At 36.0% G+C, this 16,315-nt stretch overlaps 1 protein-coding gene across 1 annotated transcript in view; it reads right to left on the bottom strand.

The window, feature by feature from the left end:
* Positions 1 to 5,291: 5,291 nt before the first annotated feature.
* Positions 5,292 to 16,315, bottom strand: part of LOC131150473 (phosphoglucan, water dikinase, chloroplastic) — a 74,071-nt gene continuing 63,047 nt past the window's right edge. Inside the window, exon 19 of the mRNA XM_058101201.1 lies at positions 5,292 to 6,369. Coding sequence (XP_057957184.1) covers positions 5,465 to 6,369 — 905 coding nt within the window. The 3' untranslated portion in view covers positions 5,292 to 5,464. The remainder of the gene's footprint in view (positions 6,370 to 16,315) is intronic.

Below are 16,315 nucleotides of genomic sequence, written 5' to 3'. Positions count from 1 at the left end.
TATTGTTATCGATCGCCGACGAAAATTGTTTTCTTTGACTAGGTGCAAGCATGGATGGATATACCCGATTTTAAAAGGTGACTCCACATAAATTTTTATAGTAATTCGAGGAAAGTTGGGTATACTCGATTTTATGAAGAGACTCTGCCAAAAAGTTTTATAGTAATTCGATGTAGTGTGAATGTAGACAGTTGTATATGAAAGTTGTGAAAATACTGTTATCGATTGCCGATGAAAATTGTTCTATTTGAACAAGTACAAGCATGGATCGGTATACTCGATTTAAGGGGAGACTCTGTCGAAATTTTTACACATACATCATCTTGTTTTCCTAGACTAAATTTGATGTCATGAACATGTTAGATTTTATGAAAATAAAATGTTCTTTCAAGGTAGGTACATGATGCTTGGTTTTGATTTTCATGATGATGTATGTGTGAAATACGATGCAAATAAAATGATATATGGAAACACTAATCTTAAACTAAACTAGATGCAAGTGACAATTTTATGCAAATGCAAATGTCAGACTTAATATAAATGATTTAATTAATGCATGTGAGGTTAAGATTGACTATTATTCTTAAACTAGACCTCATGTAATAAATGAAGTAAGTGTAAAGTGGAAATGCAATTTCAATTTTAAAAAAAATATGGTTTTTCAAGGACTTCATAAGAAATCCATGCTCATTGAAGTCTGCTATCCCAAGTTGAACTGTGAAGGCCTATTAGCCTCAGATTTTGGAATTGGATGATTTCTTTTATTTTCTTGAAATTTACGGCTTTGATTTGCAAAATGAATGTCTACTTGATGCAATGCATGTATGCTAATGTTTAAGGATTGAATGAAAATTTCAAGTTGTACGAGTTTCCTAGATCAATAGACAAAAGAGGTGATCTAGTAGCATAATCTAAACATGAGGTGCTCCAATGTTAAAATAATTGGGATGAGTCAATGCCTAGTAAGACGAAATATGCTATTACTAGTGTGTAGCAAATGAGTTAAAATACCGTGAAAATCTATTACTATATAGTCATATATCACTGAATCTGTAAAGTGCAATACTGGTAATATAAATCTTCATCTTTTACCTGTTACTTAACATTTCTATACTTTAGGTTTCCACTCAAAATACTACTAATATATACACACACATATAAACATATATTTTCATTTCTATAAACCTGTATAAACATAGTAATAACTATAAACTTCCCTATGGATAACTTTGTGTCATGATTTAACCAATCATGACAGGGTTGCGCGGCCCATAGGTGGGATTTATCCTGGCTGGCCAACCAGGAATAAATCACTATACTCCGTAGTCTGATCAGCCCTCCTCAACCCATATCTTATGGGGAGCTTGTCCACGCATGGGCTCTATGCGATCGACCTTTATACCACGTATTATCTGAATAGGTGGGTTGCACTCTATAAATTGTATGTAGCTACGGTACCGTGCTCTGTAAACTGTATGGTCCAACAAGGTCTGATGCTATATAATACATCTCTATACACAACTATATGTTTTACCATGATTTTGTAATAACTGTATAAACCATAACGCTGAGGAAAAATTGTATCTATATCAACCGTGTTTCTGTAATTAACTGTAAATCTGTAAGTCATGGTACTATAAAACTGTATAATCATGGTATTTCTGTAATTGCTATAAAATATATTCGCTGTCTGTATATTCTGTAAAACATAACTCAGGAAAATACTGTAAAACATATTTCTGTACTATATCTATATTCTCAAACCACACAGTAATTTTAAAACATATTAATCATACTTGATAAACTGTATAAATCTCTACTGTGAATAATACTTTGGTAGAACATTTATAATTTTATACTAAAATCATACTCAAATAACCTAGCATAGCATATTTCCCGTACCTGTTCCCTGCTAAAAATCCCCTACTATAACGGGTCCAACACCCGTAAGGTTCTCCACTCAACACCCTAAAAATCATAAATCTCAGAACAAAACATTACTATTTCTATGTCTATTACATTTCTCATAACTACTAGGAACCCAAATTTCGAATAAAAGACTTTACCCTGGATTTGGGATGAATTTCAACTTCGTTCCACTGACGATCCGCTCCGGTAGACTTGGAGAGAACCCCGCCAGGAGGGTCGTGGTGGCCTCAGACCATCAATCCGGCTACTGACGAGGCCGAAATCGAAGAGAGAAGAGGGAGAGGTCAAAGGAGGGAGAGAGAAGAGAGCGGCGTTAAAAATTCTGCGTAAAATGAGTTTAAGCACTATTTATACTGTGGGAATCGTCAATGAGCCACGTCACCTCGTCGACGAGTCCTTCAATAATTTTGTCGATGAACTTCCTCCTTCGTCGACGAATTTCAGTCTGTCCCAAAAACCCTTCTCGGTAGATGGGACCTCGTCGACGAGGTCCTGAAGAACCCTCGTCGACGAAACCCCTGTGTTCGTTGACAAGGCCTGAGGAAATTTTACCTTCAAAAAGCAATGTCGTTAATGAAGTCGGCTGCTTCCTTCTGTTACTAAATCCATTTCTCTCCCTCTTTATTATTTAAATACTATTATTTTTTGGGTCACTATAGTAAGGGTTAGGCTACAATAGTTTAGATCTATCATCTCATAATAGCTTGATATTGGGAACTTAACTTTTTTTGCCCAATGTGTATCTTCTTATGTTATTGTTATAAAAGGATCTATATAGCTTTACCCTTGCATCAAAACCTTCATTCCCTTATCTTGGCAAGACTTGTGCTCTTATGCAGTTAGGGCATCTTCTTACTTCTTCGATGAACTCAATGAATCAAATAGAATATGATTGCCTTCAATCTTTCAAATGAACACTTTCCATCATAGTTAATTGAACATTTCAAAATATCTAATTCTTGTTGACTCTTGGCTACCTAACTCTTTATTCAAATGGCAAAAAAATTGTAACCAGTATTAAATATTCATTTTAGAAGATTATTTATAGGTAAATAGTTTGGAAGCTCGCCTTTTTGTCTAAGTCACCACCACCAACAACAACAATAATAAAAAATAAGTGTGCCTTAAATCCTAGTAGGTGGTGTCTGGGTCAGTTACATGAACCCTTTTCTATCACTACAACTAGTTTATTTTTGTTGATTTAAGACTGTTAGGTTGTTATATTCGTCCTTTTGTGTATGTAGTTTGGATTTTTTTTTTTTTTTTTTTAAATAAATGTTGGTGCACTTTTATCTATCATTATTTTCTTCCATATTTTGGTAGTTTGAAATGGCAAAATTATTTGTGCAAAGTTTGTTCACTTGATTATATCCTACATTAGTTCATGACAATATTTATTGAACGTTATCCACTATAAACTAAAACTGCACTTTCAGTACGTAAAAATATAATGGAATTACTCATTTTTCAAGTTTTAGAGCACACTCATTGTGTTTGAAAGTGATAAAAAAGTTTTATAAGTTAAAAATTAAAATTGTTTAAATACTCCCAATATTTTTTTGCCTTAAAAGAAAACGTTGAAAATCGTTTAAATTTTCAAATAACTCCTAATACCAAAAAAAAAAAAAGAATTATTGAGCATTCCATGGGGCATGCAAAAAATGTTGGATGGTGTTTTTTACTAAAAGACGTTGGATGATCCAACGTCTTTTGTTTAAAAAACGCTGGATGGTCCAGTATTTTTTATGACACATCAAACGGGGAAATAAAGTTTTTCAAATTTTTCATAAATATTTTTAAATAAAATAAAATTAAAAAAGGAAAAAAAAAAAAAAAACTCTTATATTTTTAGATTTGCCGTCCTCAAGGAATTTGAGCAACAATGACCCATCGATGAAGACGACTGACGGCGAGCTACTTGTGTTTTCTTGTAAGAAAAAAAATGAAAATAAGGATGGCAAAGAAATGGGTGTATCAGGAATTTTGTGTTCTTTTTCTCTGAATGTTAGAATGCAGGATGAAATGATGATTTGTGCTTGTGAAAGTGTAGTGATAAATTTTTCGGTATGCAGACTGTCATACTTGTATTTCCAAGATCATCCAGGCTCACTTTTCTACTTGTTTTAGACTAGATTTTTCCATCATATCACAGATCAAACATCCTCGCCTTCCCTCTTGTTTTTGATTTCAAGCTACGCACTGCTTTCTGGGATTTCCTCTCTAGCCTTCTCTCCCTCCTTCCCCCTCCTGTGAGGGGATGAATTTATAGGCAGATCCCCAAATCAAAATTGGAGGATTTATCTGTGATTAATGACATCAGATTACTTGTCGAGGAAGGATCAAATTGTGACTAACCGAGGAGGCGTCAAATCCTTTATGCGGCAGGGAGGAGCTCTATTGCCTTCCTGTGGAATGTGGACCACTCACTAGCTTGTGCACTTTGAGCTTCTCCATTGCACTTTCTTCTCAAGCCTCTTCACCCTACAAAGCAAGCCAAGGGTAACCTACTTTGCTCTTCCTTCCAAAGCCACATTATACCACCTAAAAAATCTACCCACCTGCACGCACAATCGAAAAAACAAAATCTAAGAACATAGGTATGAAAAATTACCACTAAAATTGCTCAATAAAACCAATACTACCCCATAGTTTTTATATCTAAGAAATCTCTTACTGGGATTAGCATTAGCCCATGATGTTCTTACAGAAGATGTCTCATCACAATAGATAATATGCTACGAGTCCTCCCAATGTTCACTCAACGTAATGTTGGTGTTGTGTTCCTCCTCTGTCAGCCTATGTATCTTGTAGCAACATGGGAGGTGAATGTTAGGGGAAGGCATCTAGGCTCATGAGAGGGTTTTGAGCATCTAAGGTTCATTAGAGTCACTAAAATTCCTTACTAAACTTGTATTTTCATTCCTTTACTTCCAATATTTTACAAGTGATCCTGAGCGGATGCTAAGTAGAACAATGGAGGATGTTGATTGGGATGGTAATGAAGCATTCCGTTTGTTGACGTTGAACGAATTCCTAACTTCGGATGGCTAAAATTGCAAGAATTAAAGTATAATAACCAAATTAAATATAAGTGACAACTTTGGTGATCACAATTACCTTTACCCTTTACATGTCCGATTAAATTTGCAAGCATTATGTGATGTTGTAAGATATTTGGTCAAAAAATATGTACTTAGAACTAGTTGACTCCTGAAAAAACAAACTATACTAAGGATAGTCAAAAAACTAGAAATAATGAAAAGATGTTTTTCTACTTTTATATATAAATTTGAAAAATTAGAAAATAAGTTGATATTTTTATAATTATTTGAAAAACTAGAAAAAAAAAAATAAAAAAAAAATTGACAAGCAAATAGTATTGTTATTAATTTATTTCATACAAATGTTGTACAAATAAAAACTTAATTTTGAAATTGTACATACATGCATATACAACATAGGAATGCGCTTGCCAGTTACAGGGATGTCCTTTGGGTAGTCCTGTTTAGAAAAGACGGAATACACTACGAAGCTCTCATCGAGGCTGGGGCCGAGTCTGGACGACAAAGATCTCTTTGCCAATCACACAACCTTCCACATCCTGTGGACAACCAAACTTACGCTCCAGATAGAAACCAACTGCCCCAAGGCGCAGACCAAGTTGCCGGCGGAAAATTGGGTCAACTGTCAAAGGTTTCTTGCTGTAATCCACTGTTAAATGAATAACTTCCCCATCAGCAGGACCTGCACTGAGGACCAACAGCTCCTCACTGAAATTAGCAAAAGCCAGCGTGCGCACTAGCCCGTCAAACTTTCCTGAAGACAGGCGCCATGGAGTACCCCGGGTACCTGAAGCCAAAGTTTCACCAAGCCCAGGAGCAATCTCAGCCTCTACAACATTATGGTTGTGGTCTGATGGGCTCATTGTGTGCAGCACAAAGGATAGGTCTGGCGAAAGCATTTCTTGCACCAAAACTGCCATGACAGCAACCTTCTGAGGCACATGAGCAGCACGACGGCTCAAAACCGCTCTCCTGGTATACAGTGAAGCCCAGACTCGACTAATAGCATTTCCAAAAACTACTGGATTCGAAAGACTGACATTCGGAATTGACTCGTAAAGTCCAGCAGCTGACATTCCAGCCAAGTCCTCCACATTGGCACTGGAACGAACAATCAATCGCGGATTGCTAGGAAACATTTTCCCTACGCTATGAATAATTTCTTTTGGGGGCTTTAAGGAGGAGATCAGCTCCTGCATTTGATGGCATAATTTGTCAAGTTCACCACCTTCAACCCGTGCAGTTTCTATTTGGTCAATGAAGGACTTGAAGCTTTCCATACAGTTGCATTGCTCTAATGCTAATTCCATCGAGCCAAAAGGTATTACTGCCCCAGCAGGCACATCAAATGAAGCTGGCACCCCCTGGTCACTGTAAACTGCCATAGCAGAGTTTAAATTGACAAAGAATAGGCATTAACAATGCTATGTGGAAACAATGGAAAATTTTATGAGCTTTTGTGATTAGTCAGAGTCCTGTGATTCTTCTCCACATTGCACACAATCTACAACAATTTTCTGAAGTCACATCACACACAACATGATAATCATAAAATGTTTAGTACATTAGGATATTCAGAAGAAGCCAAAGTGATAAGATGGCCTTGGAGCTGCATAGAGTAGATCTTGGAGAATACACTCACCTTAGAAATGTAACTCACATCCAGGCAATGCAGTACATCAGAAGCAGAGCAAACCAGTGTGTGCAGGTAGTTCCTTTCTTTGTTTTTCAGTGTTGATTGGGGATTGGGAGAAAGGTATTCTAATCAATATGTTGCTGATTGTTTGTTACTGGTGATTTAGTCTCAGCTATTTAGCATTACTCTGTGTTAGTAAAGAATAACAGTATGACAGTATGATGGTCATTGTGGTATACATGACACATTATAAATAGAAAACAAGACCTATCACTGTGGTTGGGTTTTCCAGTTCACAAAAAAACTCTTAGCATCATCTTGAAACCTAAACCATTAGGTGCTGCAGCCACTGTCAAACACAGCCTTAAACCTCACAACCCTATGTCATGGGCTTGGAAATTTCCACCAATTCCCATGCGGCACTTAAGACACTCTTGGAAGACTTCAAATAATAAGTTACCCTTAATCCACTCAAAGTCACAAAGCAAGGAGTGAAACAAAGATAAGAGAATAATGTGAGTAAGAAGAATACATAATTCCCTTTACTTGGATGATTACCAATGAGATTTCTACCCTTATTTATACTGCTCCACCTCTCTAACCAATGGTGGAGATCAATTTGATCCTACAGTCTACAATGAGAATCTAGAATGCTCCATGGAAATATTTAATACCTTAGGCTCTAGCATAATTACACCTTCCAGAGGTTTCTCTAAGAAGACTCTGGAGACAACCAATGTGATAATTGCACATTCTAGATCTTTCTCCAAGAAGATTCTAGGGACAAATCCACTTAAGTATCCACAAAAGCATTCACGTGGTTCCACGTTACCCATGAGTTGGCAAATGTGACACCTATGCTCATTCGGCATGGTAGGAAGGCTATCCAAACCACTGTAGGCCTGAAACAAACTCCAGCAGTCACCAGTTGTCGCTGGAAAAATCATTGGCGGCACTGCGAAAACAGAATCATAAAAACCCTACGCTGTGTTTGGGAGCATTGATTTGGGTTTGCATGGATTTGAAAAAAACTCAATACAACTTTGTATTGCATCTTATCCAAATCTGCAGAAGTCCAAATCCAAGGTCCGAATTTCAAGCTCCAAAACATAGATATGAGATTTTCCAAGCCAGCCTTATAGTTGCCGGCAGACATCACCAATCAGTCACCGTCCAAAATCCATTGCCAAATGCACACTCACATACTGGTATGTGAGGCTTTGTTAAGCCATGCTTTTTATCTGATTTATAGCCAAGTGTTTTGATTGTATCTCTTTGCTTAGAAAGGTAGCCCTACAGTCTGCTCGTCATCCAGTGTCTCTTCCACTAGCTCTTAGGTCATAGATTCTAATCAACTCTCTCTTTTGCCCTCCAGTATTCAGAAAATCGACCACATTTTACCCTTGTTGATGGGTCCACTATTATAATTAAGTGTGAACAATAAATCCTACTCCCTTGGTCTTTCTTTTTTATTCTTTGTACATTCCTAAACTCCCCTTTAATCTCATGTCTGTTAGAAAGATTACAAAATCACTGAATTGTTCTATGACCTCCTTGCCTCGTTATATTGTCATTCAAGATTTGAAGATGAGGAAGATAATGGGCAGAGGACATGAGGCTAGTGGTTTTTTTCTTTGATTCGCTAGCTCCTTCTTTTTCTTGCACTGTTGCTGCTATACCACTTCAAATCCGTTGCTGTCATGGGCATCCTTTGTTGGACAAGTTGGATTCTTTACTTTGACTTTCTGTCCAGTGAGAGTCTTGTCAAAAGTGCCATTGTGTTCTGTTTCCTGAGTTAAGAAACAGGTAGTTAGCCCTGTCATGCTAGTTCATTCTAATGTTTGAGGCTAGTTGTGTCGCATCAAAGTTGGTTATAGATATTTTGTTACTTTTGTTGATAACTACTCAAGGATGACTTGGTTTTTCCTAGATAAAAGATCATTCTAAGTTGTTTAAATATCTTTTGTCATTTGTTATGAAATAAAGTTGTTTGATTTAATTGTCAATGTACTTTGTAGTGATAATTGTAAGGAGTACTACAACACCCAATTCACTATCCAGATGACTAAATCTCATTCAGTCATCTTGTTCCCACACTCCATCCAAAAAATTGGATATATCCTTGAAGTTATATGTTGGATTCTCCTGTTGTAAAATGAATTTTTCTAGGCTACTCGTGTACACAAAATGGATATCACAGTTACAATCCTACCTTGCATCGCTTTTCTTGCTTCTACTCATGTTACCTTCCTTGAGTCTACACCACCCTATTATAACTCCTTAGCCCTTCTAACCTTGATGAGTCCCTTCCTCTACCTAGCCTTCCAAATTCTAGCATATGATCTCCACCCACTCATCTTCCTACATCTTGATCTAATTTGAGTCCTTCTAGTCCCCTAGATCATCCTATAATTTGTCGGTGCGCACATGACAACAACTCAAGGGAGGAGAGCCTCCTCCACCTTCAGCTGCTACACCTTTGGTTTACTCGTCTATTTATCCAATTTCTCAAGATATCGATCTTTTTGTTCTAAATTTGTTTCTAAAGCCTTATCCTATTCTTCCTGGAAGACTGCAATGGATGAAAAGGTGTGCACAATGACAATTGATAAGTTTATGGTTGGCTAGGTGCATATCATGAAGATCAATACTGATGGTTCTTTGACTCATCTGAAGGCCCGTCTAGTTGCTGAAAGAGGTACTCCAAGTACAATTTAGAATATTCGAACACATTCTCACAATTAGCAAAACTTACCTTTGTTTGTTCCACTACCTATGCTTTTGCTTTAGTTAATTGAAAACGAATGCCTTACGACATGGGTATCTTCACAAGGAGGTCTATATGGTGCAACCAAGTTTGTTGCTCAGGGGAAGTCTATTAGTTTGCTGTATAAAGAAAACCTTATATGGTCTAAAGCAATCTCTTAGACAATAGGTTCAATGAAGTTAAGCCTCAGTTTGGCTTTCAGCAATGTGCAATAGATCAATATGTATTCTATCACAATTGTGACATTTGTAGGATTTTGCTAATTGTATACACACAACATTGTGATTATTAGTAATGAAGATCATGGTATCAAATCTAAAAAAACGGTTTTTCCAGACAAAGTTTCAGGTTAACTATTTGGGTCATTAGAATACTTCCTTGCAGTGTCTTGAAAGGCATTTTTAGACACGTGCTTTAAGGCCTAAATGCTTCAAGATCAATTCTAAAATGCATACGCTTTTTATCACGGTGCACATGCCTTGACCATAAAGGTAGGTATTTTACGCCTTAATTCTAAAGGCGGCGCCTTTTAATACCCATCTTAACTTATTTTTTAAAATAGAAAAAATTTATTTTCAAAATATGAATTAGAACATGAAGGGGGCTTCGTTTGTTCGTGCAAGCCACACAGAAGCAAGAAAACCGCTCCTTCAACAACTGTTTGAGACGAGCTTCCCTTCAAATGGGAGTCCATCTTCTTGGCAATACATAGGTGAGTGCTCCTCAGACTGAGCTGTCATCTCATTTTCTCTCTCTCACTACAAAAGGTCTTCTAGAATCACTCCCTCTTGCTCTGATAGGTCTTCGAGAATCTTTCTCTCACTCCGTCTTCAAGAATATCTCTCTTTCTGAAGTCTCACAACAATCTCCCATTCTCTGTAGTATGCATCGTGTTCCAATCTCGCTCGTGTAGGTAAGCTCTCTCAACAATCTCTCATGCTGCTGTCCTTTACCATTTTCCCTCTATTTTCATTTATGGAAGATTGAACTCATTGCTTAGGGCCCTGTTACTTGTGGAAAATATTTCCCATTTTCCAATTTTTAGTTTTACAAAGAACTATAAAAATTTTAGCTGATTTTTTTATTTTTCAAGATTTGTATTAATAAGGTAGAAAGTAAAGAGTTTGTTTAAATGTGAAAATTTTTTTCATTTTTTATTTCTAAATTTCAAAATAAGCACAAAAAAATGTAACTTGTTTTCCAATTTTCCAAACATTATATAAGGTAATATTTAGAAATATGAATTTTGGAGATTGAATTTGGATTTGTATGCATTTTGAAGAAACTCTGAAAATAATCCACACAAATTAAAATCCAAAATCTGAATTCATACTCCCATATAGAAAGTAAGAGTTAGAAATCTAGAAAAATAATGAAATTTTTTTCCCAACTTCTATATATAAACGAAAATTGAAAAACAAGGTGGGATTTTCATGATTATTTGATAAGTAAGAAATAAAAAATAAAATTATTTCCATACGCAAATAGTGCCAAAACTATACTATTTCCACAAGAAAATAGCGCCAAAACTATCAATTGTTGTTCATTTATTTCATACAAATGTTGTAAAAATGAAAAATTAGCCAATTTTTTTGTAATATTTTAGAAAACTAAAATGGAAAATCAAAAATGTTTTCCAAAACTAATGGGCCCTTAGTTTTCCTTCATCAGAATTTGTCATACTGAAAGGCAGGATTTGTGTAGCACTGCTGCAGTTTCGTTGCAACAATCCTTAGTTTTTCACTTTTTCTTTATTTTCTAGTATTTCTACCATATATAAGTTTATTTTATTTATTTATTATTTTTAAAAATAGAGTCCCAAAAGGCTTATGCCTCAACACCTTGAGACTTACACCTTGCCTCGCCAGAGGTAAAACGCACCGCCTTATGCCTTCGCCTTTTAAAACATAGCTTGTTTGGTATAGAAGCATTCAGATCTTGTATTGAGACCGTTCTGTCATAGAGGAAGTATGCTCAAAATTTTTTAGATCAGATGAAGATGTTGAGACCCAAACCCACTCATACACAAATAGATCCTAATAGCAAACAATTACCAAATGTGGGTAATTTGTTGTTCGACTCTGGACGATATTGAAGACTTGTTGGGAATTTTCTTAATTCTCTTCGAACAAGTCACAAGCATGTGGTCATTCGTATTTTGCAATACCTCAAAGGTACACTTAGTTATGGAGATACAAATTGGGCCACTCAACTTTTTACAAAAGATCTGCACTATTCAATGTTTGTTGGCAATAACCTAGCAACTTGGAAGAGTAAAGAAACAAACTGTTGTGGCTCGATCAGAATTGAGAGAAAACATAGGGCTATGGCCCACATTACATGTGAACTGGTTAGGCTAAAGAACATGTTGAAATAACTTGGTTTAACCACATTTTCAACAAATGGAGTTGATGCATGAAATTGCTATTCACACTGCCTTCAACTCACCCAATCTTTCAAAACGAAGGAAACAAATTGAAGTTGATTGTCACTTTGCTTGGGAGAAACTTGTACAAAAGCTATTCACAATTACTCGTGAAGTTTGAACTCCAACTTGCAGATTTATTCACCAAAAGCCTCGACTCTGGAGGGTGCTTGGGTTAAATCCTTATGTGACAAGCTAGGAGCATATGATATTTGAGCAACTTGTGAGAAGTTTTGTACATTAAGAGGTTATTTAGTTTTAGTTATTCAATATCCATACAGTGTGTTAGCGTGTTGGGTTATTAAGGGCCTCTTTTGTGTGTACAATAATAAAGAAACATATTATGAACACCATTTTTGTTTATGTTTCTAGTTATTTGATTCTGTTATCAATTTTCAGATGTTTTCCAAAAAAACAGAAAATCAGATTTTAAGGTTTTCAGTTATTTTGGCAGCTTAAAATACTTTAATATCTAGAATTAACTTTTGTAGATTAAATCAGTCAATTTATATATCCTCATTAACCACTCAAGTATCGACTCAAGAAAAATAAAATTTAGGCTTATTGATAGCCCATGATCAACTTCCCTTCATAGTACCCTACCCCCAAGGGAGCTCGAATCTCCACTGCCTCCTCAAAAGAGAGATATCTTAAACCACTAGACGATGGAGGCATACTTAACTTTTGACTAGAATTAAAACAAAAATGAAAATACAAATTCGAAACATAATTTAAAAAACAAAAATACCTATTAAATTTTCTAATTCAAAAAATATGTTATTTAAAAAATATTTCATTATTTTTCAATTGTCATTTACAATAAATTGTTCTTGCAGCACTAAAAAGTAAGTTTTGAAATATAATAATTATAATAATTTCTATTTTCATTGTAAAATTTATTTAATTTGTATTCTTTCTGTATTGATATTATTTAATTCATATTTTTAATTGTTATTTAATTCAAGGACAAAAATGAGCATGTGATCAATAAAGTTTTTAATTCGTTTTAGTTCTAGAAATATTAACTAAAAAAGTTGCTTGATCTCACTTTTTAGCTTTTGTTTCTGTATTTTGGTTTTTGTTTCAGGTTTTCATTTACATAAATTTTTAAAGTGATGCCAAAAGGCCCCTAAGTGTACAATGGTTGTCTCCAGTACATAGAACATATTGTAAATAGAGAGGGAGACCTATGACTATGACTAGCTTTTCCAGCCCATGAAACAATTCTTAACACAATAAAATGAGGGTGAGACAAAAGAAATGTTCTCCTTGCATTTTCATAAAAATGCACAAACCCATCCTTCATTAGAGTCTCTGAAAAAATATTTGACTCCACCTAAAGATGAAATAAAGACCATCTATACCTTTTAGGACGCATTTGGTGGAGAGCTATGGAATACCACAATAAATATGTTTATAGCATAGTCTAGTTTAGAAAAAAATAGCAAATTCTATAAACCAAGTGTATATCTCAAAATTCTGAAGCAACATCACCCTTAAAAATTATTCACTCAAGGTTTTATGTTCGAGCTAAATGAATGTTGCGCATGTACTTGAATGCAACCAAATCAATTCACATGTAGTGTGCGCCATAACGCTATACTCTGACTTAGCACTTGACTTGGCCACCACAATTTGTTTCTTACTCTTCCAAGACACCAAACTACCACCAACAAAGATACAATACCTGATTGTGGGTCTTAGGTTAGAAGGCAACCCGGACCAATCTGAATCTATATATCCCTTAATATGAGTGACCTTGATCCTAATATAAGAGACCTTGATCCTAATATAAGAGACCTCTCCCTAGTGGACCTTTGAGATATCTAAAAATGCGAATTACTGCATCTTAGTGACTTGTTCTCAAGGAATCAAGAAACTTACTCACAACACTTATGGGAAGGATATTTGTGGTCAAGTGATGCAACCAATCACCTATACCTACACTAACTTACCATTGGGATCCATGGGTGTATCAACAAGTTTGGATCTCAACATCCTATTCTCATCTAAAAGTTCAAGAACATACTTCAATGGTTCCAAGTCCTTGGTCCGAGACTTACTCTATAGGAAAAGATTTAGATCCTAGATGCCTCAATCATTGTCACTAGTAATCACAACGTTATCCACATAGACAATAAGAAAAATCCTATTGGATGCAGTATGACGATAAAATACAAAGTGATTTATTGCCGACCGTTGGAGGTCAAACTAAGTACTACAACACTAAACTGGCTAAACCATGCTCTAAGAGATTGTTTTAATCCATAAAATGATTTCTTAAGCCTCCCCCTTGAGCAACACTATAACAGGTTGCTCCATATAGACCTCCTAAAGATCACCATGTAGGAAAACATTCTTCACATATAATTGATGTAAAGGCCAATGACAGGTAGTGGCTAAAGAGATGAATAAATGTACTGAAGCAAGTTTAGTGATCAGAGAGAATGTGCCCGAATAATCCAAACCATACACTTGAGTATATATCATAGCAACAAGCAGACCTTCAAATAAGCCACAAAATCATTAGGATTGACTTTCACAATGTACACCCATTGACAACCAACCACAGACTTATTAGAAAGAAGAGATACCAAATCCCAAGTATCATTATCACGTCGCGCACACATCTCTTCAACCATTGCAGTCCGCCCAGAATGGGATAGAGCTTTAGAAATAAATTTTGGAAAAGCAACAAAAGACAAAGCACTAATGAAACAGTATTTTGAGGGTGACAAGAAAAATCATAATAAACAATATTAGAGATTAGATGTCGTTTACCTTTCCAAACAGCTATAGGAGGATCAATATCTTGGGAAATAAGATCATCTAACAAGGGAATTTGAGGCACAGTAGTAGAAGTTGGAGAAGGCTCTCCTCCCTTGAGTCGTCGTGTGTATACCTGCAAATTGGGATGATCCAAGCGACAAGGACTCAAATTGGATGAAGGTGTAGGAGAATTGGACACAAATAATAGGTTAGAATCTGGAAGGCAAGTTAGAGGAAGGGCCTCAACAAGGTCAATGAACTCAAGGAATCAGAGTAGTATGGTGTAGACTCAAGAAGGTGACATCGGCAAAGACAAAGAATTGATATAAAGTAGGGCTATATTATAGATCCCTTTTGAGTATAGCAATAGCCTAGAAAAATACATATGATAGCATAAGGATCCAACTTATCCGTTCCTAGAGTAAACTGATGGACAAAGGGTACACAACCAAATACAAGGGAGAACAAAAGTGCCTTAGGAAAGACAACTAAATATTGGTATTTTACCACCAAGGGCAGAGGATGGCATTCTATTGATGAGGGAGCAAGCTATGAGCAGAACATCACACCAAAAAACTTTTGAAACATTCATCTGATACAATAGGGTACGAGTGCCTTCAAAAAAATATTTGTTTTTTCTCTTTGCAACCCTGTTTTGTTGTGGAGTGTGGGCACAAGAGGACTGATGGATCATGCCCGAATTAGACATCTAGGCAGTGAATTAGGTACTAAAGTACTCCTTAGCATTATCACTACGAAGTATCTTGACTCGCATATAAAATTAGGTCTTTATTTTAGAATAGAAAGCACAAAATATATTAAACAACACAAAACAATCTTTCATTATATACAACCAAGTCATTCTGGAGTAGTCATCAACAAATATAAGAACATAATGAAACCCCAACTTCGACATGACATGACTAGGACCCCAAACATCGAAATAGACTAGCATGAAAGGACTAACCACCCGTTTGTCTACCCTAGAAGCAAAGGACATACAATGATGTTTTCCTAATTGACAAGACTCGCACTCAAGATTAGACACAGAACTCAATGAAGGAACTAGCTGTTTACCTTGTCCAAGGACGAATGACCAAGGTGACAATGGATTTGCAAACTCCATGAAAACAAGATAAATTGCTGGAACAATTGGAACAATCACAAACAAGGTGACCCATCATGAACGAATCACAAATAAATCAGTACAATACTGCGACAGTACCAAGAAACTTAGCCCAAGAAAACCAACACACAGCACCGGAACAGTTGGAGCAACAACAAACAAGGTGAACCACCAACTACACCCACCATGAACGAGTCTCAAATAAATCAGTACAAGGCTGCCACAGCACCAAGAAACTTAGACACAGCCCCAAAAAGCCAACACACAGCACTGGAACAATTGGAGCTACAACAAACAAGGTGAACCACCAAAACTGTTACAAATCACCAACAAACTTATATAATACTGCCAGTCTCACATAAACAGCTTATGAACACTGCCACTGCTCCAAGAGACTCACCAATGGACTTTACTAGCACCAAACAACAACTAACAGATTACCACGAGTGCATGGTCGAAAAAGATTACACATGCCCAACAGCTTGATATTATAGTCTATGGAAGGAATTAGAACATCGAATCAAAAGCACAGAAAATACCTCTGCGTCAGACTTAATAAACTCAATAACCATTGACAAACAGCTTTAGGAAACATCAAACA

Source organism: Malania oleifera, chromosome 3, assembly GCF_029873635.1.
Source record: "Malania oleifera isolate guangnan ecotype guangnan chromosome 3, ASM2987363v1, whole genome shotgun sequence".
In the NCBI taxonomy this organism is placed as follows: Eukaryota; Viridiplantae; Streptophyta; class Magnoliopsida; order Santalales; family Ximeniaceae; genus Malania; species Malania oleifera.
This window is presented reverse-complemented; position numbering and strand designations above follow the sequence as displayed.